Source organism: Phyllobates terribilis, unplaced genomic scaffold (genome assembly GCF_046119375.1).
Source record: "Phyllobates terribilis strain yellow unplaced genomic scaffold, ASM4611937v1 Scaffold_2__4_contigs__length_985480577, whole genome shotgun sequence".
Taxonomy (NCBI): domain Eukaryota; kingdom Metazoa; phylum Chordata; class Amphibia; order Anura; family Dendrobatidae; genus Phyllobates; species Phyllobates terribilis.
Genome location: NW_027362762.1, coordinates 802,135,793 through 802,160,225, shown reverse-complemented (window position 1 = coordinate 802,160,225; position 24,433 = coordinate 802,135,793). Strand labels below are relative to the sequence as shown.

The window sequence follows — 24,433 nt, the reverse complement described above, 5'->3', positions numbered from 1 at the left end:
AATCTGCAGGAGAATGAGGTAGGGGCTGAGAGGTTGATTTCAGAAATGTATCACTTTGTTTATTGGGTGCAGCAGTTATGATAGAATCACAATTATCTTTGCAGCAGATCTAGCAAAGCTCAGTTGTTGAGTTGTAGATAATGCTGCCCACACCACAGCTTTCTGTGTACGTTGTATAATGGCAGAGAGCTTCTAATTAGTAGTGGGTGTGTGGTTGGGCTAGGATGCACAAGGACAGTTGTCTTCAAAATATAATCTCCTGCTGATAAAACACTGATTGTATTGAAACAGCAAAACACATCCCAGTAAGTGACACATCCCTGTATCAGGGTCTCTGTTCCTACATTATGGGGCTCTCAGACTACATAGCAAAAATCTTCTGACAGATTCCCTTGAATAATAATGTTTAAATGTACTAACATAGATAGATAGATAGATAAACAGACAGCTATATTGATAATATGTTAACCCCTTTAACATGACACCATTTTGGAAACTAGACCGCTCAGGGAACTTATCTAGATGTGTGGTGAGCACCTTGAAAACCCAGGTTCTTCATAGAAGTTTATAATATTGAGCCATAAAAATAAAATTTTTACATTTTTCCCACAAAAATGTTTTTCAGCCCCAATTTTGCATTTTCATAAGGGTACCAGGAGAAATTGCACCAAACTATTTGTTATGCAATTTCTCCTGAGTAAGATGATACCCCATATGTGGGGGAAAACCACAGTTTGGGCGCACGGCAGGGTTCGGAAGGGAAGGAGCGCCATTTGACTTTTTGAATGTAAAATTTGCTTGAATACTTAGCTTACACCATGTAGCATTTGGGGAGCCCCTGATGTGCCTAAACAGTGGAAACTCCTCACAAGTGACACCATTTTGGAAACTAGACCCCTCAGGGAACTTATCTAAATGTGTGGTGAGCACCTTGAACCCCCATGTGCTTTACAGAAATAAAATCTGGATTATTACATTACTGAGATAGGAGATTACATGAAGTTCCATGGAGAACTGTAAGAGTATGTGAACACATTAAGTATTTGCAGCAGAAAATTCTCACCAAAACACTACAGTTTACAGTATCACGAAAATGAATGAGATTTCTGAAATCTCATGCACATGCTGCTTATTTTTCCCTTGCAGATTTAAAAAAAGTTTAAAATCTGGAGCATTTCAATTTTTTTAGCATTTTTGCAGTGTTTTTCACCTATTCAAATGAATAAGGAAAAAATTTCATCAAAACCATGTGCAAAAAACGCATCAAAAATACATAAAAAATGTGTGTATTTTATGTAGCATTTTTACTACCAAGAGATGCATTTTTGGTGCAGAAATTTCTGCTGCAAAGACTGAACTTGCGCACATTTGTAGCAGTATGTCTGCGTCAGCCTTTAGTTACCTCTATAGAATTTTAAAAGCACCAATTGTCATCTCCTATCTCAATAATATGAAAATCTATCTTCATTGAATACAGATTTTAACCATCAATTCAGAGTGAAAGATCATTTCAGAAGGAAAAAAAAGCTAATTTCTCTGATTAGATATATTATAGAGTTGTTGATTTTCATGTGTACTAATGATTTATGAAATAAAAATGTAAAAGAAGGTTACTTCTTAAATAAATGTTACTTGTTCTTACCTGAGCAAGTTTAGTTTCCAGATCAATTAACGCCTTCATATCAGATTCTGCTCGCGTCTTATTGGCACCGAGAAAAACTGAGACATCAACCATGAAGCTGAGTAAAGCTTCTTTGTACTGTCGAGGAAAGTAAAAATACATTATTGTGAAATAAAATTTTTATTGTGAAATAAAACCTTTAAAATAACTTCATAATATACAATTTCTTCTTCAATTGTATATCTAAACATCTTAGTCAACCAAAAGAGTTCTACAATTAGGATAACATGCGCTTATATGAGACTCTACTATAAATGGAATACATTTGTCACAATAACATACCAGCTTTTTGACTTTTTATTCAATATTGTAAATATTCACAATAGTTTTCAGCTTTTGAATGTCACTTAAAGTATCACCATATCTTTAACTCCTTACCGCTGAGGCCAATTTTGAACTTCATGACCGAGCCCAAATTTTCAAATCTGACAAATAAATTTATTTGGTAATAATTTTGGAATGATTTTTCCACTCCCTTTGATTATTGGAATATTTTTTTCTTGAGACTTTGTGACGCGCCCCTGGGCCTGTGTCGCGCTGCGTTGCGCACGCGGGAGCTTACCCGGAGCCGGATCTGTTTAGGGTTGTAGTCTCGTGGCGGTGACCCGTTCCGTGCCCAGGGAGTCAAACTGGACGGCAGTCTGTTAGCGGTAGAAAATGGTTGATGACTACGCCACCCGTTGAATGCAGCCAGGGGGCTGCTGCTGCAGGGCAGACCGCTGAGGCCGGTGGAAGGATGGTGCAGCGTGATAGTATAACCCCCAACGGGAGGGGTATGGCCTCAGGGCAGCCGACGTGGATGATGGGGGTAGCAGGAACCACTCAGAGACGGTATGGTAGCGTTCAGGGTCTTTACTGGTAACAACGATAGACCCTCCCGGAGTACTTGCTAGCGAACGGGGCCTGGTCAGTCCTTGAGCAGATGGGATCTCCCCTGGCCAGGCGTAGTTGTAGGCCTCCCAAGCTGACTGTACTCTTCTGGCTACCTTGCTAGAAGCTGATGTAAGTAGCCCACGTCCCTGAGTGTACCGTGTGGTGCTCACCCGTATGGCCGGTGACTCGGGGCCTTCTAATGGCTTCCGCTCCACGATGGCGGTGCTGGTCCCACGCGTGTGACCGGGCCTTCGGGCTTCTGGGCCAGGGGACCTGAAATCCCCTGCCTGACGGATTCTGCTGCTGGGTAGAAGTTAGTCCCCACAGCCTCGGACTCCGGGTCCGGTAAAGAATCTTCTTAGTCAGGGCGAGCTCTTTAGCTGCCAGCCCCTGACTCCTTGTGACTCTGCTGCTTCCTATGCTGCTCTTGTCTCTACTCTTCCTGGACTCCAGGCTCAGGCCCCTGGACAGGGCCTGCCTGTGGAGCAGAGCCCATAGAGCAGCTCTGCTCCCTGTCTTCTCCTCTCAGAACTCTCTACTCTGCCTCAGCCCCAGGTTTATATAGGGGAAGTCCTTCCCCTCCCAAGACTAGGCAGGAGGTGTGGCATGCACAGGATCCCTGACCAAAGGACCTCCCACCTGCTCTCAGACGTAATATCTCTATCACTGTGACAACCAGACCCCTGGGGTGTCACACTCCCCCCTAGTGAAATTTAGTACTCCGGGACTAAACACTTTTTAGAAAAATATAACAAGGTATATCCAAGAACAATAAAATACAATAAGGAAACACAATAAGATGGTCACGGATGTCCGCAACCGGGTGCAGTCTTTGAAGAGCAAGGTGTCCATTTCACCAAAACAGGGAGACGTAACCAGGTAGGGGTCTGTCCTACCCCGAGTCCTTAACAGTCTTTTAGTCCATCCTGGGTTACGCTCCACTAACTGTACAAAGGATTCCCGGTAAATCCACCAAGGACTCCTATAAATAACTGGAAACACATAATATTTACAAGATATGGCCGCTCTCAGTCCTCGGCCAGTGGGGATAAGGATTGGCTGCTCACAGTCCTCAGCCTGTGGGGAGATGGGATGGCTGCTCACAGTCCTCAGCCTGGTTAAGGATAGGGGACACACGGGAACAGTTCACACTTGTCCCAACGGGGACCATATTTTAATTAGCAACACAAGTACCCCTATGGGTAACTATGTACAGTTCCACTTTACCGTACTTCAGTAACGGCATCCTCCTGCTCCTTCTTGTGTGTAGGCTTCAGACCCGTCCGGGTCCTCTTGGATTTCCTCGTATTGGTAGTACTGCAGCTCCTCCTTGGTTAACGTGGAGGGCGTACAGTCCTTTTGCACCTGGGGAGTTCAGGCCTTGCGACCAGGCGTGGAGACGGTCGCCGTTGATGACGCCCGGGGTCAGAGGGTGAAACTTTGGGCCTGGGCGCGGGCTGGTGGTGGTAGTGCCCAGGGCTGGAGGGCTTGGCCGCAGGGCTTGTTGCGGGGGCTGGAGCAGGTCGGTGTCTGCAGCGCCCGGAATCGGCGGCTCCACCAGGGGGCCCGGGAGCAGGCTGACGCTGGCAGCGTCCGGGACAGGGAGACTCCTCTTACCTGCTCCCGCGACCGCTCCTGCGTCACGCGTCTTCTCCTGGCGCTGGTCGGGGCCGGCGACGACTGGGGCACTGCCGATGCTGGGCAGCTTAGTCTGCTGCCGGTCCGCCATCTTGCTGTCCGTTCCTGGTGTCCTCCTCCCCCCTATTGGACCGTGGCCTACCTTCCGGAGATCCTCTTCCGTAGGCCGCGGCTCCGCAGTCAATCGTCGGGGTAGAGGACCTGGCGTCGCGCTCCTGTGACGTCGGCGTCTGCTGGGCTCCTTCCAGGACCTTACGCAACGTCCGGACGTGAGGCGGGGCTTCCGTTCTCGCGCGCTTTCGGAGTCCACGCCCCTCTTCTTCCCGCGCGGCGTCCTCAAGATGGCGTCCAATGGCGGGAAAACTCCACGGATGGCGGGAAGAAGGCTGAAGATGGCGCCGGATGGCGGGAAACTTCACCGATGGCGGGAAGAAGGCTGAAGATGGCGCCGGATGGCGGGAATCTTCACCGATGGCGGGAATCTTCACCACTGGTAAGTTTGAACAGTCTTTGCTTTTCAGGCACGCAGTACCCGGTGGTTGCGGGCACGTGATCCTGACGACTACGCCAAAGTTGACGCGCCCCTGGGCCTGTGTCGCGCTGCGTTGCGCACGCGGGAGCTTACCCGGAGCCGGATCTGTTTAGGGTTGTAGTCTCGTGGCGGTGACCCGTTCCGTGCCCAGGGAGTCAAACTGGACGGCAGTCTGTTAGCGGTAGAAAATGGTTGATGACTACGCCACCCGTTGAATGCAGCCAGGGGGCTGCTGCTGCAGGGCAGACCGCTGAGGCCGGTGGAAGGATGGTGCAGCGTGATAGTATAACCCCCAACGGGAGGGGTATGGCCTCAGGGCAGCCGACGTGGATGATGGGGGTAGCAGGAACCACTCAGAGACGGTATGGTAGCGTTCAGGGTCTTTACTGGTAACAACGATAGACCCTCCCGGAGTACTTGCTAGCGAACGGGGCCTGGTCAGTCCTTGAGCAGATGGGATCTCCCCTGGCCAGGCGTAGTTGTAGGCCTCCCAAGCTGACTGTACTCTTCTGGCTACCTTGCTAGAAGCTGATGTAAGTAGCCCACGTCCCTGAGTGTACCGTGTGGTGCTCACCCGTATGGCCGGTGACTCGGGGCCTTCTAATGGCTTCCGCTCCACGATGGCGGTGCTGGTCCCACGCGTGTGACCGGGCCTTCGGGCTTCTGGGCCAGGGGACCTGAAATCCCCTGCCTGACGGATTCTGCTGCTGGGTAGAAGTTAGTCCCCACAGCCTCGGACTCCGGGTCCGGTAAAGAATCTTCTTAGTCAGGGCGAGCTCTTTAGCTGCCAGCCCCTGACTCCTTGTGACTCTGCTGCTTCCTATGCTGCTCTTGTCTCTACTCTTCCTGGACTCCAGGCTCAGGCCCCTGGACAGGGCCTGCCTGTGGAGCAGAGCCCATAGAGCAGCTCTGCTCCCTGTCTTCTCCTCTCAGAACTCTCTACTCTGCCTCAGCCCCAGGTTTATATAGGGGAAGTCCTTCCCCTCCCAAGACTAGGCAGGAGGTGTGGCATGCACAGGATCCCTGACCAAAGGACCTCCCACCTGCTCTCAGACGTAATATCTCTATCACTGTGACAACCAGACCCCTGGGGTGTCACATTTGCACTTCATAATACTGGTAAATTTAGGTCAAATTCGATTTGCGTTTATTTATGAAATTATCAGAAATTTGGCTAACATTTAGAAAAATTAGCAATTTTCAAACTTAATTTTTCCACCATTATAACTGATACCATATACCACAGAAAATAGTTAACTTTTTCGCGCCAGAGCCTGTTTTCGCTTTCGTGACCAGGCCAATTTTTTCAATTCTGACCACTGTCACTTTATGAGGTAATAGCTCTGGAACGCTTCAATGGATTCCCCTGATTCTGAGAATGTTTTTTTGTGACATCTTGTATTTCATGATAGTGGTAAAAATTCTTCAATATCACTTGCGTTTATTTGTGAAAAAATCGGAAATTTGGTGAAAATTTTGAAAATTTTGCAATTTTCAAACTTTGAGTTTACATGCCCTTAAATCAGAGAGATATGTCACACAAAATAGTTAATAAATAACATTTCACACATGTCTACTTTACATCAGCACAATTTTGGAACCAACATTTTTTTTTGTTAGGAAATTCTAAGGGTTAAAAGTTGACCAGCGATTTCTAATTTTTCCAACAAAATTTACAAAAACATTTTTTTTTAGAGACCACATCACATTTGAAGTGACTTTGAGGGGCCTTTATGACAGAAAATACCCAAAAGTGACACCATTCTAAAAACTGCAGCCCTCAAGGTGCTCAAAACCACATTCAAGAAGTTTATTAACCCTTCAGGTGCTTCACAGGAATTTTTGGAATGTGGAAGAAAACAATGAACATTTAACTTTTTTCACAAAAATGTTACTTTAGATCCAATTTTTTTATTTTCACAAGGGTAACAGGAAAAAATGGACTACAAAATTTGTAGTGCAATTTCTCCTGAGCACGCTGATACCCCATATGTGAGAGAAAACCATTGTTTGGGTGCACTGCAGGGTTTGGAAGGGAAGGAGCGCCATTAGACTTTTTGAATGTAAAATTTGTATGAATACCGTATTTTTCGGACTATAAGACACACTTTTTTCCTCCAAAATTTTGGAGGAAAATGGGGGGTGCGTCTTATAGTCCGAATGTTGGGCGGGGTGTATATATATATGGGGCGTGGGGGGGTGCGGTAGCAGTGAAGGAGCGGGGCACAGGAGGCAGCAGCCGCCCTCTGCAGCCTACACTGTCCCTGCTGCTAAAGAAAATGAATATTCATGCTCCTTAATAGCGGCACACAGTGCAGCCGTGCTGCGGCTCCTGCTGCTGCCGGAATCGCCTATGCCCGCTGTTAAAGGGCATGAATATTCAACCTCTCTCCATGCCCATGGGCATGGGGAGGGGGTGAATATTCATGCCCTTTAATAAGAGGGCACAAGAGATAGCCCAGCAGCAACAGGAGCCGCAGCGCGGCTACGCTGTGTGCCGGCTATGAAGGAGAGTGAAGTCACTGCTCCCCGCGCACACAGTCTCGGCATGGGGAGCAGTGACTTCCGGCAGCTGATCTGTCTACTTGTGAGCCGCGCGTGGCAGTGACGCCATGCGCGACTCACATGGAGAGATCAGTGCGGGCAGACAGGACGCAGCGCTGGAGGAGAAAAGAGAGGTGAGTAGGAGTGGTTTTTTTTTTATGTGCAGCATGATGGGGATTAGGGGTGTCATGCATACCAGGATAGTGATTAGGGGTGCCATGTATACCAGGATTGGGGATGAGGGGTGCCATGCATACCAGGACAGGGATGAGGGGTGCCATGCATACCAGGACAGGGATGAGGGGTGCCATGCATATCAGGATAGGGATGAGGGGTGCCATGCATACCAGGATGGGGATTGCTGTGCCATGCATAGCAGGATGGGGATTGCTGTGCCATGCATACCAGGATGGGGATTGCTGTGCCATGCATACCAGGACAGGGATGAGGGGTGCCATGCATACCAGGATGGGGATTGCTGTGCCATGCATACCAGGACAGGGATGAGGGGTGCCATGCATACCAGGATAGGGATGAGGGGTGCCATGCATACCAGGATAAGGATGAGGGGTGCCATGCATACCAGGATAAGGATGAGGGGTGCCATGCATACCAGGATAAGGATGAGGGGTGCCATGCATACCAGGATGGAAGGGTTCCATGCATACCAGGATGGAGGGATGCCAGGCATACCAGGATGGGGATGGGGACCACGTATAAAAGGAAGGGGGGGCATATATACCAGGATGGGGGATATTGTCAGAATTGGGGGACATTACCCATATACCAGTGTCAGCAGAAGTCCCCCTCCCCCTTAAAAGTGCATCATGACCACATTTTTTGCTTACATTTTTTTATTTTATTTTCCTCCTCTAAAACCTAGGTGCGTCTTATGGTCCGGTGCGTCTTATAGTCCGAAAAATAAGGTAGTTAGCAGACGCCATGTTGCATTTGGGGAGCTCCTGATGTGCCTAAACAGTGGAAACCCCCCACAAGTGACACCATTTTAGAAACTAGACCCCTTAGGGAACTTATCTAGATGTGTGGTGAGCACCTTAAACTACCAGGTGCTTCACAGAAGTTTATAATATTGAGCCATAAAAATACAATTTTCACATTTTTCCCACAAAAATGTTTTTCATTGTCTAATTTTGCATTATCATAAGGGTAACAGGAGAAATTGCACCATGAAATTTGTTGTGCAATTTCTTCAGAGTATGCCGATACCCCATATGTGGGGGAAAACCACTGTTTGGGCGCACTGCAGGGTTCAGAAGGGAAGGAGTGCAATTGACTTTTTGAATGTAAAATTTGTTTAAATAATTATCAGACGCCATGTCGCATTTGGGGAGCTCCTGATGTGCCTAAACAGTGGAAACCCCCAACAAGTGACACCATTTTGGAAACTAGACCCCTTAGGGAACTTATCTAGATGTGTGATGAGCACCTTGCACCCCCAGATGCTTCACAGAAGCTTATAATATTGAGCCGTAAAATTAAAATTTTCACATTTTTCCCACAAAAATGTTTTTCATCCCCTAATTTTGCATTATCATAAGGGTAACAAGAGAAATTGCACCATGAAATTTGTTGTGCAATTTCTCCTGATTACGCAGATACCCCATATGTGGGAGAAAACCACTGCTTTGGTGTACGGCAGGGTTCGGAAGAGAAAGGAGCGCTATGTTGGCTGGGATAGGTTGCAGACACCATGTCACATTTGAAGAGTCGCTGACATGCCGAAACAGTAGAAACCCCCACAAGTGACCCCATTTTGTAAACTACACCTCTCAAGGAATTCATCTAGGGAAGTAGTGAGTATTTTTTAATTCATACCATTGGGCAGTGAAGAAAACATAATTATATTTTTACCACAAAAAATGTTTTACCCTCAGATTTTACATTTTCACACAGGGCAATGGGTAAAAATGGTGCTAAAATGTGTCACACAATTTCTTCTAAACGTGGCAATTAGTGTTGAGCCACCCCCATAGTGTTCGAGTTCGGTTCGGTTCGTCGAACACCCGTGTGTTCGCCGAACTGTTCGTCGAACTGTTCGTCGAACACCTTCGAACACCGTTAAAACCAATGGCAGGCAAACAAAAACACATAGAAACACATAGAAAACACCTTCAAAGGTGTCCAAAAGCTGACAAACTGCTCAGAAGACACAACTAACACATGGAAAAGTGACAAGTACATATAGTCATGCGAAAAGAAAAGAGGTGGAGGAGTAAAAGGAGGGGGAGAAACAAATATAGGCATGTCATGCCCTTCTAAAATCCAAAAAGTGAGAAGCCGACACGTTCAGTCCGCTCCTGCCCGTGCCACCTCCGTGTCGCCGGGTTTGTGCCAGAGCCGCAGTGAACCCTGACGGCCAGCCCCCCTCTCCCAATACTGGTGCCTGTCCGCTGGTGGGTCGAGCGAGCCCCCTGTGGTGGAGGCAGCTCTAAGCTTTTTAATTTAAATTGTCTCTCTAATTTGAATGAATACACTTTAAATCCATTTACAAGGATCTATTGGAGGGCAAGTCTCATGCCAGCAGCCGCGTAATTCCAGCTCCAGTAGCGTCCACTAAAGCTGCTGCAGTTAAAAAGCTTTTATAAGGATCGAGCTCGGCTGTCCACCGCAAGGCATCCTACTGCTAGTCCCAGCCCCTATGCCTTGGGGTGCCTCCTGATGCTCTTCACTGAGTATCCTGTGATCCCGAAGCATTTCCTTTGAAAAAATTAAGTGTGCAAACTACAGGTGGTGTAGCTTGCTTAACAGCCGGGATAATCCGCTGACTAGCAGACAATGCTACTAGGCACAAAGTATTTCCTGGGCTAGATGCAGTTAAAAATTTGTAATTAGATACTCTCGTTGGATGTTGAGAAAGCATTCCATAGAGTCTCCTGGCACGCCATATATGATTCTCTTAAAAAGCTTGGGGTAGGGGTCTAGGGGACCCTTTTATAGCCAAAATCATGGCCCTGTATCACAATACGTCACCTAGGCTGAAGATAAATGGAACTGTAGCACCCTGAGGGCTCGGTTGCTACAGAGGTATTGCACCTCACCCAGAGGTGTGATATCTCACTCTCAGGTAATGATGGAGTGTGGATCAGGACCCGACACCTGCATGCATTACACCACATTGCCGTGGGGCAGGGCGACCAATATGCCTCTGAGATGGGCACGACAGTCCCTGTCCCTGGCTGGAGTGGGGGGAGGGAACACTGAGGAAGGGGAACCCTGTAGTGCAGGAGCAGGGAGGAAGCAGTTCCTGGGTGCATTGAGAAGGTAGTATAAAAGGTGGGCACCATCTTAGTTCAGTGCAGAGAAGTCTGAGCAGAAGTGGCAGGGAGCAGGGGCTCTGCATGAGCTCTGCTCCGGAGGCGGGCCTAGTAACAGAGGCCCAGGCCTGGAAGAGGGAGAAGGAAGGAAGAGGAGCGGAGAAGGCTCCAGGAACGAGGAATGAAGGGATCCCAGGGGTGCGGACGGGCGAGTCGCCACCGCACGCCTGAATCCACCTGCGTGGAGGGGTCAGGCCAAAGGGGGAGACCGGTCCCCGAAACTAGTGGAGGCAGGAAACGACCCTCAGCTAGAAACCGGAGGCTCTGACATTTTATGTGGCGCAGTCCCTCGCTACACCCGCTAGGAAGGCACCACATAGGGTCAGGGAAACTGGCGCCAAGTTTACCAATAGGAGGCCCGAGGCAGCCGGACAGAAGGGTTGGTAAGAAAGGCCAGACAAAGGACACACAAAGGGGGTCCTGTGAAGAGCTCCAAAGTTATCTGGGAGTTGTCTGAGCCCCTCACCTGGTGAGCACAGTACGACGTGGGCAGCCGTTACCTGCAGACGTGGTCTGGATAATAAGAACTGTGAGTAAAGGCCCTGGACTGCATCACTGACTCCGTGTCGTTACTGCTGCTGCCCTCCACCATCACCCCCATCCTCCGCATACACTGCCCTGAGGCTATACTCCTCCCGTGGGGAGTTATGCTATGCTCTGCTGCACCCACAACACCAGCCTCAGCGGTCTGCCCTGCAGCGGCGGTTCACTCTGACCGCAATCCACGGGTGGCGTAGTCGGACATTTAAACATCAAAACCACATAAATAGTTCCGCCACTGGTTTGACCACCCAGAGCCACGGAACCGGGTCGCCGCCACGAAGACTACAACCACCAGCATCCACCAAAAAGGGTCCGGCTCCGGGTGTCCCAAGGCCCAGGGGGTGCATCAGAACATTTTCATCACCTTTCACAATCACCAATGGGACAAGGCAGGGATGTCCTCTGTCCCCTCTCTTATACATCCTAGTGACGGAGCACCTGCTCTCATCAATTCGCCATAACCCCAATATTAGGTGGATTGAGGTGGGAGGCACCGAGTACAAGTGCTCTCTATTTGCTGATGATGTCCTAGTATATATCACTCAATCACATATATCCATCCATGCTGTTATGGCTGAAATAGATCACTTTGTTACATGGTCAAATTTTAAAATCAATGCAGCGAAGTCTGAGGCCCTCGATGTCTCCCTCCCCAAATCCATATAGGATTCCATCCAGTCCAACTTTCCCTTTGCCTGGCCCTCACAGGGTATCAAATACTTAGGAATTCCTATTCATAGAGACCTCTCCCATCTATGTTATCTTAATTTTGGGCCCTTTATTGAACAACTCCATACAGACCACGGTTGGCAAGTTAGAACTGTAAGATTCACTACGTGAACCACTGGTGTTTTGTGGAAAAGCACATGTACACTGTGTTCCAAATTATTATGCAAAAAGTGTTTAGGAGTGATAAGGGAAGAATTTGTTTGTTTGTCAGTTAAACTCATTGATGATGATGTGTGTCAGGGCTCTTTATATCACTGTAAGCAATTGCAGACACCTGTGCTAATTAGTTTGGCAGGTGTGTCCAATGAAAGGCAAGACTACTTAAGAAGGCTGTCTCACATTATTAAGCAGCCTACATTTTCTGCCAAAATGGGAAAGAAAAAGGATGTGTCGGCTGCTGAGAAGCAACAAATTGTGGAGTGTTTAGGTCAAGGCATGACTACAATCAACATTGTGCGATGATCAGGATGAAGTGTCTTGGCAATCAAGAAGTATGTAGCTGATTCACAGTACACACGTGTGCGTGCTGATAAGGGCAAATTGAGGACTCTTTCCTACAGGCAATTACGTCAGGTTAAAAGAGCAGCGGCAAAAAAGCCTGGTCATAGCAGCAGACAAGTTTTTGAAGCTGCTGGTGCCTCCAACGTCCCCCGAACAACAAGATGCAGGGTCCTTCAGAGGTTTGCAGCTGTGCATACGCCATCCTGTCGACCTCCTCTATCCACTTCACACAAGCAGAAACGGCTCCAGTGGGCTAAACATTACTTGAAGACTGATTTCAAAACTGTTTTGTTCATGGATGAGTGCCGTGCAGCGCTCGATGGTCCAGATGGATGGAGTGGAGGATGGCTGGTTGATGGACACCCCACGCAAACACGGCTACAGCGCCAACAAGGAGGAGGTGTAGTAATGTTTTGGGTTGGAATCATGGGAAGAGAGATTGTCGGCCCCTTTAGGATCCCTGAAGGCGCTAAAGATGAACTCCATAATGTATGTGGATTTTCTCAAACAGCACTTCCTGCCATGGTTCAAGAAGAAGAACCGTGTATTTCACAGCAAGATCATTTTTTTGCATGTTAATGCACCATCTCATGCTGCACATAAAACATCTGCATCTCTGGCTGATATGGGCATAAAAGGGGACAAACTTATGGTGTGACCCCCATGCTCCCCTGACCTCTACCCCATTCAGAACCTCTGGAGCATCATCAAAAGGAGTGTCTATGATGGTGGGAGGCAGTTCACATCTAAGCAACACCTCTGGGAGGGTATTCTGTCCTCATGCAAAACAATTGAAGCAGAAACCATCCAAAACCTGACAAATTCAATGGACGAGAGAGTTCAGAAGCTCCTTTCGAACAAGGGGTCCTATGTGAAAATGTAACATCACCTAGAATAAAGTTTTGAGTTGAAAACTGTTTGATTTCAGTTTCTAATAACCTGCTAATGCTTATAATTTAAAAAATGACCATTTTTTTGGTCTTTATTAAAATGAAAAGGTTGATCGAAAAGTTTGGGGGATCTAAGAGTGTGGCAACCCAGTAGTCATGATTACTTCGAATTCTGACAATATGAGGGTCATGTTGCAGGTAGTGCAGCAAGAAGGCACTTACGTGTCTTGCGCATCTCGGAGCCCCAAAATTATTTTCCAGTCAAGATACAGATAAACATGATTAGTAATTTTAAATCTGGTGGAGCTTATTATAGATGGCCTAATAGAATCAGTGCTGCACACTGCTACAAAGCCCAAATTATTTTCCAGCCAAGATACAGATAAACATGATTAGTAATTTGAAAGCTTAAAACGGTTGGTAGGGTGATTTTAACCAATCATCAAGCTTTTACTCTCCCCAGGATGACACAGGGGTAGAAAAGTCGTTTCGGATCCATGATTTGTTCATCTTTATGAACGTGAGTCTGTCTACATTATCAGTGGAGAGCCGCGTGCGCTTATCTGTCAGCACACCACCAGCAGCGCTGAACACACGTTCAGACAGAACGCTGGCTGCGGGGCATGACAAGATCTCCAAGGCGTAAGTGGCTAGCTCCAGCCATTTATCCAGATTGGAAGCCCAAAAAGAGCAAGGGTCCAGTGACACAGTCATGGCTTCAATGTTTACTTGGAGATACTCCTGTACCATCGTCTCTAGGCGTTGACTATGTGTCAGACTTCTTGTCTCCTGTGGCCTTGCAAAGGATGGGCTAAAAAAGTGGTGAAATGATTCCGCAAAATTGATGTTACCAGCAGATACTGTGGTTCTGTTGCGGTTTGAGTGCTGAACACTTGACGGTCCCACGGTTGGCAAGTTGGAACTGTGAGATTCACTACGTGCACCACTGGTGTTTTGTGGAAAAGCACATGTAAGATTCTGCAACAGTCTCTGCTGATACTCCTGCATGCGTGCATCCCTTTCTATGGCAGGAATAATTTCGGCAAATTTACTTTTGTACCGGGGATCTAACAGTGTGGCAACCCAGTAGTCAGGATTATTTCTAATTCTCACAATTCGAGGGTCATGTTGCAGGTAGTGCAGCAAGAAGGCGCTCATGTGTGTTGCGCATCCAGGAGCACCAAGTCCCTGTTGTGTTGGTGGCGAGGTAACAATCATGCTTCCTTCCTCTGTCCTCTCCCCCCAACCTCGCACAACAGAAATGTGATCAAGGTCTCCCTCATCTGATGAGTCTTCCATCAGTTCGTCCTCCACTTCTTCCTGGGCTCCTGCACCTTCCTCACTAGTTTGGCTGCTACCATGCGCCCTGGTAAAACCATCTCCCCCACCCTCACATGCCTGCCGCCTTGGTGCTGCCGACCGTCTGGACCTTGCAGATGTTAGCCCTTCCGCATACAACTCCTCCTCCTCTACTTCCTCCACCTCCTCTTGTGCCACCACCTGACTCCGAATTCTGTTTAACATGTGCTCCAGCATGTAAATCACCGGAATAGTCATGCTGATAATGGCATCGTCAGCACTAAACATCTTCGTCGCCATTTCAAAACTGTGCAGAAGGGTGCATAGGTCCCTGATCTGAGACCACTCCTCCAGCGTGATTTGCCCCACCTCTGGATCTCGTTGGCCCAGGCTATACGTCAGAACGTATTGCACCAGGGCTTGTCGGTGCTGCCACAGTCGCTGCAACATGTGCAGAGTTGAATTCCACCGGGTAGGCACATCGCATTTTAGCCGGTGAAGTGGCAGGACCAACAACTTCTGTAGAGATGTAAGTCGCTGAGCTGCGGGATGCGAACGGCGGAAGTGAGCACACAGCGACCGTGCCCTCTGCAGAAGGCCATCTAGTCTGGGATAGTGGGCTAAAAATTGCTGGACAACCAGGTTCAACACGTGAGCCATACAAGGCACGTGTGTGACATTGCCCCGGCGAAGGGCCGCACCCAGGTTTGCAGCATTGTCGCACACGGCCTTCCCTGGTTTCAGGTCCAGTGGAGACAACCATTCATGAAATTGGTTCTCCAGAGCTGACCACAACTCCTCAGCTGTGTGACTCACATTTCCCAGACATTTCAAAGTAAAAACCGCCTGATGACGTTGAGGCCTACTGCCAGCATAGTAAAGAGGTGTGCAGGATCCCTTCTGCGCAGTTAGAAAGCTTGTGGCATGACCAGACAGGCTTTGGGTGCAGGTGGAAGACCGAGAGGAGGTTGAGGAGGCAGAAGCAGTGGAGGAACTTTGACATAAAGAGGATTGACGCACAACTCGTGGGGACGGCAAGACTTGGACAGCAGCCCCTTGTCCTGATGTCACCATAGTTACCCAGTGCCCAGTCAGCGACATGTAACGCCCCTGTCCATGCCTACTCGTCCAAGTGTCTGTGGTGAAATGCACCCTGTCACACACAGAGTTTCTCAAAGAAGCGGTGATGTTGTGTGCGACATGCTGGTGGAGCGCAGGCACACCTTTCTTTGAGAAGTAGTGCCGACTGGGCATCTGGTACTGGGGCACTGCGACGGACATAAGGTCTCGAAAATCCTCTGTGTCCACCAGGCGGAAAGGCAGCATTTCTGCAGCCAAGAGCTTGCAGATGGTGAAATTCAACCTCTTAGCTTTCTCATGGCTAGGAGGAAATGGTCTTTTACTTGTCCACATCTGAGGGACCGAGGGCTGGCTATTGTGCTTAGACGGGGTTGATAAGGGTGTCCCCGGCAAACTGCCGGTCTGTGAGGAAGATGCAGGCGGACATGTTAGGTTGCCTTGATCCAAAGGTGGTGCTATCGATGTCGGACAGCGCTCAACACCAGCTGGTGTTACCACCTCCAAAGAAAATGATGACCTGCCAATCACGCTGGCTGTTGCGGGTAAAGAGGTGGCAGGTCTGTGCCCCAAAACAGGTGTGACTGCTGTCCCCCCAGTCACAGAGGATGAAGAGGCCGGGATGCACAAGATATGGCAGATGGTGGTTGGCCCGGCCGGCTAGGCCGCATTGTAGCACACTGAGCTTCCCACTGCAACTTATGCTTCATGTCCATGTGCTGGTTCATGCATGAAGTACTCAAACTATGTATTTTTTGGCCTCTACTTAGCTTTTGCTGACAAATGTTACAGATAACACGAGTTGGGTCATCTTTATCGATCTGAAAAAATGCCCAGGCTATGCAAGGCTTAGCACCCATGCGACCTGAAGAGCCGCCACGACTTGTGGTGAGAGGCAGCGTTGTGTTTGAGGATGCAGTTGTTGACGTGCTTCCAGTACTACGTCTCTGTCCAGGAAGGCGCAACCTGACCTCGTCGTCACTAGCATCTTCCTCCACCTCCTCTGCTGACCTCCTCTCTTGGCTGACTGTGGGTTGACAGTAAGTGGGATCTCCAACCTCATCATCATCACCCTGTGCGTTATCACACCCGTCGTCCTCAGAGCCAACCTGTTCCTGCCCTGACAAAAAACTAAAGTTGTCGCTCCAATCAGGTATTTGAGTCTCATCATCGTCTTCCTCATTGTCTCCACCAACAGGAGTTACAGTTTGGGAATGAGGGTCTACATTATGGTCAGAACCTTCTGCGTCTGGTCCTGGATCCGACTCATAAAGATTCTGGACATCAGTGCAGATCATTTCCTCGTCTGGATTCACAGAAGCGCTGGAGTCGACCTCTGATTCCCAGGCTATAGTATGAGTAAACAGCTCTGCAGACTCAACCATCTGTTCTACCTCATACTCAGACGGGCAGCTGGAGATTTGGGAGCTGTGAGGAAGCAAGTGCGATTTGGGTGACACCTTTGAGGACTGGAGTATTTGTGATGTTGAAGTTGATGTGGAGGAGAGCCCACTTAAAGGAGCACTTGATATCCGTTGAAGCACCTGCTGTTTTTGTGCCTCATCTGGAATTTGTAGCGATTGGCGTGGCCGTAAGAAAGGGATCTTATCACATTGTCCGCTAAAAGAAGTAGACATTTTAGTTTGGCTGGAAGATGGTCTTTCTTCTGCAGATGTTACTGTTGCTTTAACACCTACCCCACGGACACAACCTTTTTTCCCCTTCCCAACACGCCTATTCCCCTTTCCACCAGCAGCAGGCCTTTTTCCACTCATTTTGGTGGTTAACTAATTCACAACTCTAGAGTTGTTTGCACATAATAACAATGGATGGGAACCGAGCAGAGCTGAGTGGCCAAACTGTGGTATTAGGCCAAAACTATTGGCTGGGTTAGATGGAGAAAAAAATTATATTCGATTTGCAACCTGATGGAGGTCAGTATAGATGGACTAATAGAACAAGTCCCACACACAGCTAGAAGCCCAAATATTTTTTCAGAGGTAGATGCAGAAAAAAAATATATTCAGTTTGCAACCTGATGGAGGTCAGTATAGATGGACTAATAGAGAAAGTCCCACACACTGCTAGAAGGCCAAATATTTTTTCAGAGCTAGATGCAGAAAAAAATTATATTCAGTTTGCAGCCTGATGGAGGTCAGTATAGATGGACTAATAGAACAAGTCCCACACACAGCTAGAAGCCCAAATATTTTTTCAGAGGTAGATGCAGAAAAAAATTATATTCAGTTTGCAACCTGATGGAGGTCTGTATAGATGGATTAATAGAACAAGTCCCACAAACAGCTAGAAGCCCAATATTTTTTCAGAGGTAGATGCAGATAAAAATTATTTTTAATTTGCAACCTGATGGAGGTCAGTATAGATGGACTAATAGAGAAAGTCCCACACACTGCTAGAAGGCCAAATATTTTTTCAGAGCTAGATGCAGATAAAAATTATTTTTAATTTACATCCTGATGTAGGTCAGTATAGATGGACTAATAGAGAAAGTCCCACACACTGCTAGAAGGCCAAATATTTTTTCAGAGCTAGATGCAGATAAAAATTATTTTTAATTTGCAACCTGATGGAGGTCAGTATAGATGGACTAATAGAGAAAGTCCCACACACTGCTAGAAGGCCAAATATTTTTTCAGAGCTAGATGCAGATAAAAATTATTTTTAATTTGCAACCTGATGGAGGTCAGTATAGATGGACTAATAGAGAAAGTCCCACACACTACTAGAAGGCCAAATATTTTTTCAGAGCTAGATGCAGAAAAAAATTATATTCAGTTTGCAACCTGATGGAGGTCAGTATAGATGGACTAATAGAACAAGTCCCACACACAGCTAGAAGCCCAAATATTTTTTCAGAGGTAGATGCAGATAAAAATTATTTTTAATTTGCAACCTGATGGAGGTCAGTATAGATGGACTAATAGAGAAAGTCCCACACACTGCTAGAAGGCCAAATATTTTTTCAGATCTAGATGCAGATAAAGATTATTTTTAATTTGCAACCTGATGGAGGTCAGTATAGATGGACTAATAGAGAAAGTCCCACACACTGCTAGAAGGCCAAATATTTTTTCAGAGCTAGATGCAGAAAAAAATTATATTCAGTTTGCAGCCTGATGGAGGTCAGTATAGATGGACTAATAGAACAAGTCCCACACACTGCTAGAAGCCCAAATATTTTTTCAGAGCTAGATGCAGAAAAAAATTATATTCAATTTGCAACCTGATGGAGGTCAGTATAGATGGACTAATAGAATGATGCTATGCCCAAAAGATTTTACTTCACTAGGTGCAGTAAAAAAATTGGTATTCTATACACAGGTGGTATATCTTGCAACACTCTGCAATAGGCCAAAAAGGATTAGCTTTGCTAGATTCAGCCAAATGCTGTGAAAAAAACTTGCACAGCACTGGCACAGACCTGCCTGGCAAAAACTGATAGGAACTGATGTAACCTAGTCCTCAAAAGGACTGCAATTACAATTAGTCTTTACTCCCACAATCTATCTATTTAAGAGCACAGACCTGCCTGATAAAAGTCGTAGGAAATGCTGTAACCTAGTCCTTAAAAGGACTGCAATCACAACTATTCCCTACTCCCAAGCTATCTGTAGATTTGTGCGAAAATTGGCTTGAAATTAACAAGGTATAGCGCACACAGCAACAGCGGTGCCGTCTAACACGCAGCTGCAGCAGTGAGAAAATGGTGGCGACGGGGAAAATGGCTTGGTCTTATAGGGCAAGGACATGTGACATACACTGCCAATGACACATGCCCTTGCTTGTGTGAAAAACAGCAGTTCGCTCCGTGTGTGCGCTGCTGATAGGCTGACAGACTGCACCTCCCCACTGCAAATGCGGGAAAGAGGAAAAAAAATGGAGATCTTCATTATTCCTGCAGAGATCCATCCCCTGCCCCTCCCCCCACCCCGCTGTACACTCAAACTGCGTATTAACATTAATTTTCATCATTACTGAGAAAAAATCCAGCTATGATTTTGGTGCACGAACAGTTATCGAACATAACCTCGAACAGCCGAATTTTTCTCAAATCGTTCGTGTTCGCCGAACGGCTCGAACACCGCCCAAAACAGCTCGAATTTGAGATTGGCGAACAGTTCGAGTAGAACAACGCTCATCTCTAGTGGCAATACCCCATATGTGGCTGTACCATACCGGTTAGCCACACGGCGAGATCCGGGAGGGACGGTGCGCTATTTGACTCTTGGTGAACAAATTATTGTAGAATAGTTTGCGGACTCCATATACACAGCCCCTAAGTGGTAGAAGAGCAGAATAACCACTCCAGTGACCCCATTTTGGAAATTATACCCCTGTGGGAATTTACCTACAGGTGTAGTGATGATTTTGACTCCATGGGTCTTTTCCAGAAACAAGCAGCAGTGGATGTTGCTGAGTGAAAATTTCAAACCGCCGTTGAAGTGACCAGTACGCTGTAGTGACCAGTACGTTGTGCCCAGCTCGTGCTTTTGAAGACATGCACCTGTAAATTAGGCAAGCTCTCATCGCTACAGGAATGCCAAACATGTGCATTTGGAATTAGGAGCACAACATTTTCTAAATTTCTTTTGGGGGGCAAGTGTTATGTTCTGCTACCAGAGCTAAGGAAAGAGAGGAGATCTGTCCCTACGATAGAACTCAGCTTAATCCCTACGATGTAACAGGGAACCTGATCCTGCGATCAGACCTGCTAAAGTCCTAAGCTAGTCTGTACGGAGACCTATAGATGTGAGGAAGGAATCCCTACAAGTACTAAGGACTGGGAGGAATATGGGACACCTCCTAACAGAAATAGTAGAAGACAGACGTACAAACAAAATATATAGAACATAGAGGTCAGTAGACCAAGCAAACTAACAGAGCAAGACACAGAGCACAGGCTAGCTAGAAAGTAGATATACAATGAAGTCCAGCAAAGCCAGAAGGGCGGAGCAGGATTAAATAGGCCAACAAGGTCATGTGACCAGCAAAGGAAAAAAAACTAAGAGCAAGGTTCTAACAGTACCCCCCCTTCTAAGAGGATCCTCCGGATCCCCTAGGACCAGGCTTATCAGGAAATCTCCTGTGAAACGCTCTGATAAGTCTGGACGCGGAAACATCATCCGACCTCACCCAAGAGTTATCCTCGGGACCGAAACCTTTCCAGGCCACAAGATACTGCAAACTACCTCTATACCGTCTAGAGTTAAGGATGCGAGAAATTTCATATTCCCCATCCTCCACCACCGGAGGAACAGAGGCAGAGGCGTCACAATCCGATACAACAGCTTTTTTCAACAGAGAGACATGAAATACCGGATTAATTCTCCAGGAGGTAGGAACCTCCAACCTAACAGCAGATTGGTTGACAACCTGAAGCACCTTAAAGGGCCCTACAAACTTGGGACCCAATTTCTTTGAAGGAATCCTCAACCGCAGATTCCTAGAGGACAACCAAACCATGTCACCAACAGCGAACAAAACCTCCTGTCGTTTCCTATCAAAGTAGTCTTTAGATTTTCTGTTGGCCTCCTGAAGATTACCACGCACATCCGTCCAAACTCTCTCCAAATCACCGGAAAAATTCTCCTCCTCAGGCACGGCAGATCCCAACTTGGAGAACGACCCAAACGACGGATGTCTCCCAGAACAACAAAAAAAAGGCGAACAACCAGCAGAAGAAGATGTATGATTGTTCAGAGCAAATTCAGCAAGTGGCAGAAACTCAGACCACCCCTCTTGATTGTCTGCCACAAAACAACGCAAGAACTGCTCAACATCCTGGTTTTTCCTTTCTGTCTGGCCATTAGATTCAGGATGATATCCGGACGAGAACGACAAATGAACTCCCAACCTATCACAAAAGGCACGCCAAAAACGAGCCACGAACTGAGGACCCCTATCAGAAACAATATCAGTAGGAACGCCATGAAGTCTGACAATTTCCTTGACAAAGGCCTTAGCGAGAGTTTTAGCGCAGGGCAGTTTGACGAAAGGAACCAAGTGACACATCTTGCTAAAACGGTCCACGACCACCCAGATGACAGTAAAACCCTCAGAGGGGGGAAGGTCAGTTATAAAGTCCATAGCCAAATGTGTCCAAGGAGCACTGGGAACCTCCAAAGGACAAAGCAACCCCGCAGCAGGAGTATGTGAGGACTTAGATCTAGCACATATAGTACATTGACGCACCCACTTAATGACTTCCTTCTGCCATCCAGGCCACCAAAAACTGCGACCCACCAGTCTCTTGGTCTCAGAGATTCCGGGATGACCTGCCAACCGAGATTCGTGACACTCAACAAACAAATCTCTCCTAAAGGTCCCAGGCACAAACAACCTCCCATGAGGAGTGTTAGAAGGGGCATTCTCCTGTACTTTAAGAATCTCATTTTCCAAAACGGAGTCCAAAGCAGCTATCACAACACCTTCTTGTAAAATGTTCTCCTCTTTCTCAGCACCGACTATGGGAGAAAAGCTGCGAGACAAGGCATCCGCCTTAACATTCTTAGTACCAGGGTTGTAAGTAACGGAGAAATTAAACCGCGAGAAAAACAGTGCCCACCTAGCCTGACGGGCATTCAGGCGCTTGGCAGCATCAAGATATATCAGATTTTTATGATCCGTAAGAACCTGAACGGGAAATTCCGCACCTTCCAAGAAGTGGCGCCAGTGTTCAAATGCGAGTTTAATAGCCAATAATTCCCGATTACCAATATCGTAATTCAGTTCAGTCTCCGAAAATTTTTTTGAAAAAAAGGCACAGGGATGTAATCCATCCCCGTTATCCTGAGACAATACTGCGCCAACCCCCACAGAGGAAGCATCAACCTCAACCAAAAATGGCCTAGTAACATCAGGCTGCATAAGGATGGGAGCAGAGGTGAACCTCTCCTTGAGATACACAAAAGCTTCAATGGCCTCAGAAGACCACTGAACCGCATCAGCACCTTTCCTGGTGAGATCAGTCAGAGGTTTGACAATACTAGAAAAATTTTTTATGAATTTTCTATAGTAATTGGCGAAACCCAAAAACCTCTGTATCGATTTCAAACCAATAGGCCTAGGCCATTCCTGCACAGTCTGAACCTTAACCGGATCCATCTCAAAACCTTTGCTGGAGATAATGTAGCACAAAAAATTAATTCTCTGTACAGCGAACTCACATTTCTCCAGCTTAGCAAAAAGCGAATTGTCCATTAATAACTGTAATACCTCACGCACGCTCCGCCAATGAGACTCCAGATCCGGCGAATAAATCAAAATGTCATCCAAATACACAACCACATTTTTACCGATCAAAGGTCTAAGGATGTCATTAATCAGATTCTGAAAAAATGCAGGAGCATTAGTAAGACCAAAAGGCATAACCAGATTCTCAAAATGACCCACAGGAGTGTTAAAAGCAGTCTTCCATTCGTCACCCTCCTTCATGCGCAACAGATTGTATGCCCCCTTAAGGTCAATTTTAGAGAACCACTTGGCCCCCATTAACTGGTTAAACAGATCAGGAATCAATGGCAGTGGGTAAGGATTGCGTACAGTAATTTTGTTAATCTCACGAAAATCCAGACAAGGACGTAAACCGCCGTCCTTTTTTTTTACAAAAAAAAATCCAACCGCCACAGGAGACTTAGAGGGCCTAATGTGACCGGCGGCCAAACTTGTCTGTATGTATTCCTCCAAAGCCTTCCTCTCAGGAATAGTAAGGTTAAATAAACGACTTTTAGGAAGAGTCGCTCCAGGGACAAATTCAATAGAACAATCATAGTCTCTATGGGGAGGCAAAACCTGCGATTCCTTCTCAGAGAAAACTCTCCAAAAATCCTGAATAGGAACAGGCAATTCTCCCCTATCCAAAGCTGCAATACGCCCATTACAACACTTGTCATAACATTTATGGCTCCAGGATTTAATTTCACTGGTAGACCAATCCAGTACAGGATTGTGAAATTTTAACCAGGGCAATCCCAATATTACTGGAGAAGGCAAGTTATTCAACACTACCAAATCCAATTTCTCATGGTGAACACCATTAATAGTGAGAGGAAATTCACAGACCTTGAGAGTAATATTCTTCAAAGGGGAACCATCCACAGAAACCACAGCAATGGGGGATGATAAAGGTTCAGGTTTTAAATTGAGTCTTTCCACGAATCCCCCATCAATAACATTCAGAGTAGACCCACAATCGACAAACACCCGAAATTCCATTAATTTTTCCTGAGCAATCGTGGAAGCAGCTAAAAATATACCCTTGGAATTTAAACAGGCAATACGGGCATGACTGACCATTTTTTTTTCTTTCTTCATACGAAGCTCACAGCCTTTAATCAAATGACCAGATTTTCCGCAATAGAAACACAAGCCTTCAAAAAATCGACGGTCTTTTTCTTAAGAGCAAGGTGCCACCGATCCAATCTCCATCGGTTCACCACTGTTAGTACACACATTCTCATAACCAGAAACTGACATAGCAGAGGATTTGCTCTCATTAACCCTTGCACGCAGTCTTCTATCCACCCGTATAGCTAATTGCATAGCCTGTTGCAAATCTTCAGGTGTAGGATAAGCAATTAGCTGGTCTTTAACCCTTTCACTGCGCCCAGCAAGAAATAGACTTTTCAGAGCAGAATCGTTCCACCCTGTTTGAGTAGACCAACGACGGAAATGAGTACAATATTTTTCCACATTACCTGATCCTTGTTTTAAACGTCTCAACTCAGTCTCAGCTGATGCGACACGGTCAGGATCATCATATAAAAGTCCC

At 46.8% G+C, this 24,433-nt stretch overlaps 1 protein-coding gene across 1 annotated transcript in view; it reads right to left on the bottom strand.

The window, feature by feature from the left end:
- The window catches only part of PHEX (phosphate regulating endopeptidase X-linked), a 401,425-nt gene that overhangs the window by 175,691 nt on the left and 201,301 nt on the right, over window positions 1-24,433 (bottom strand). Inside the window, exon 7 of the mRNA XM_073667505.1 lies at window positions 1,643-1,759. Within this exon, the coding sequence (XP_073523606.1) occupies window positions 1,643-1,759 (117 nt within the window). The remainder of the gene's footprint in view (window positions 1-1,642; window positions 1,760-24,433) is intronic.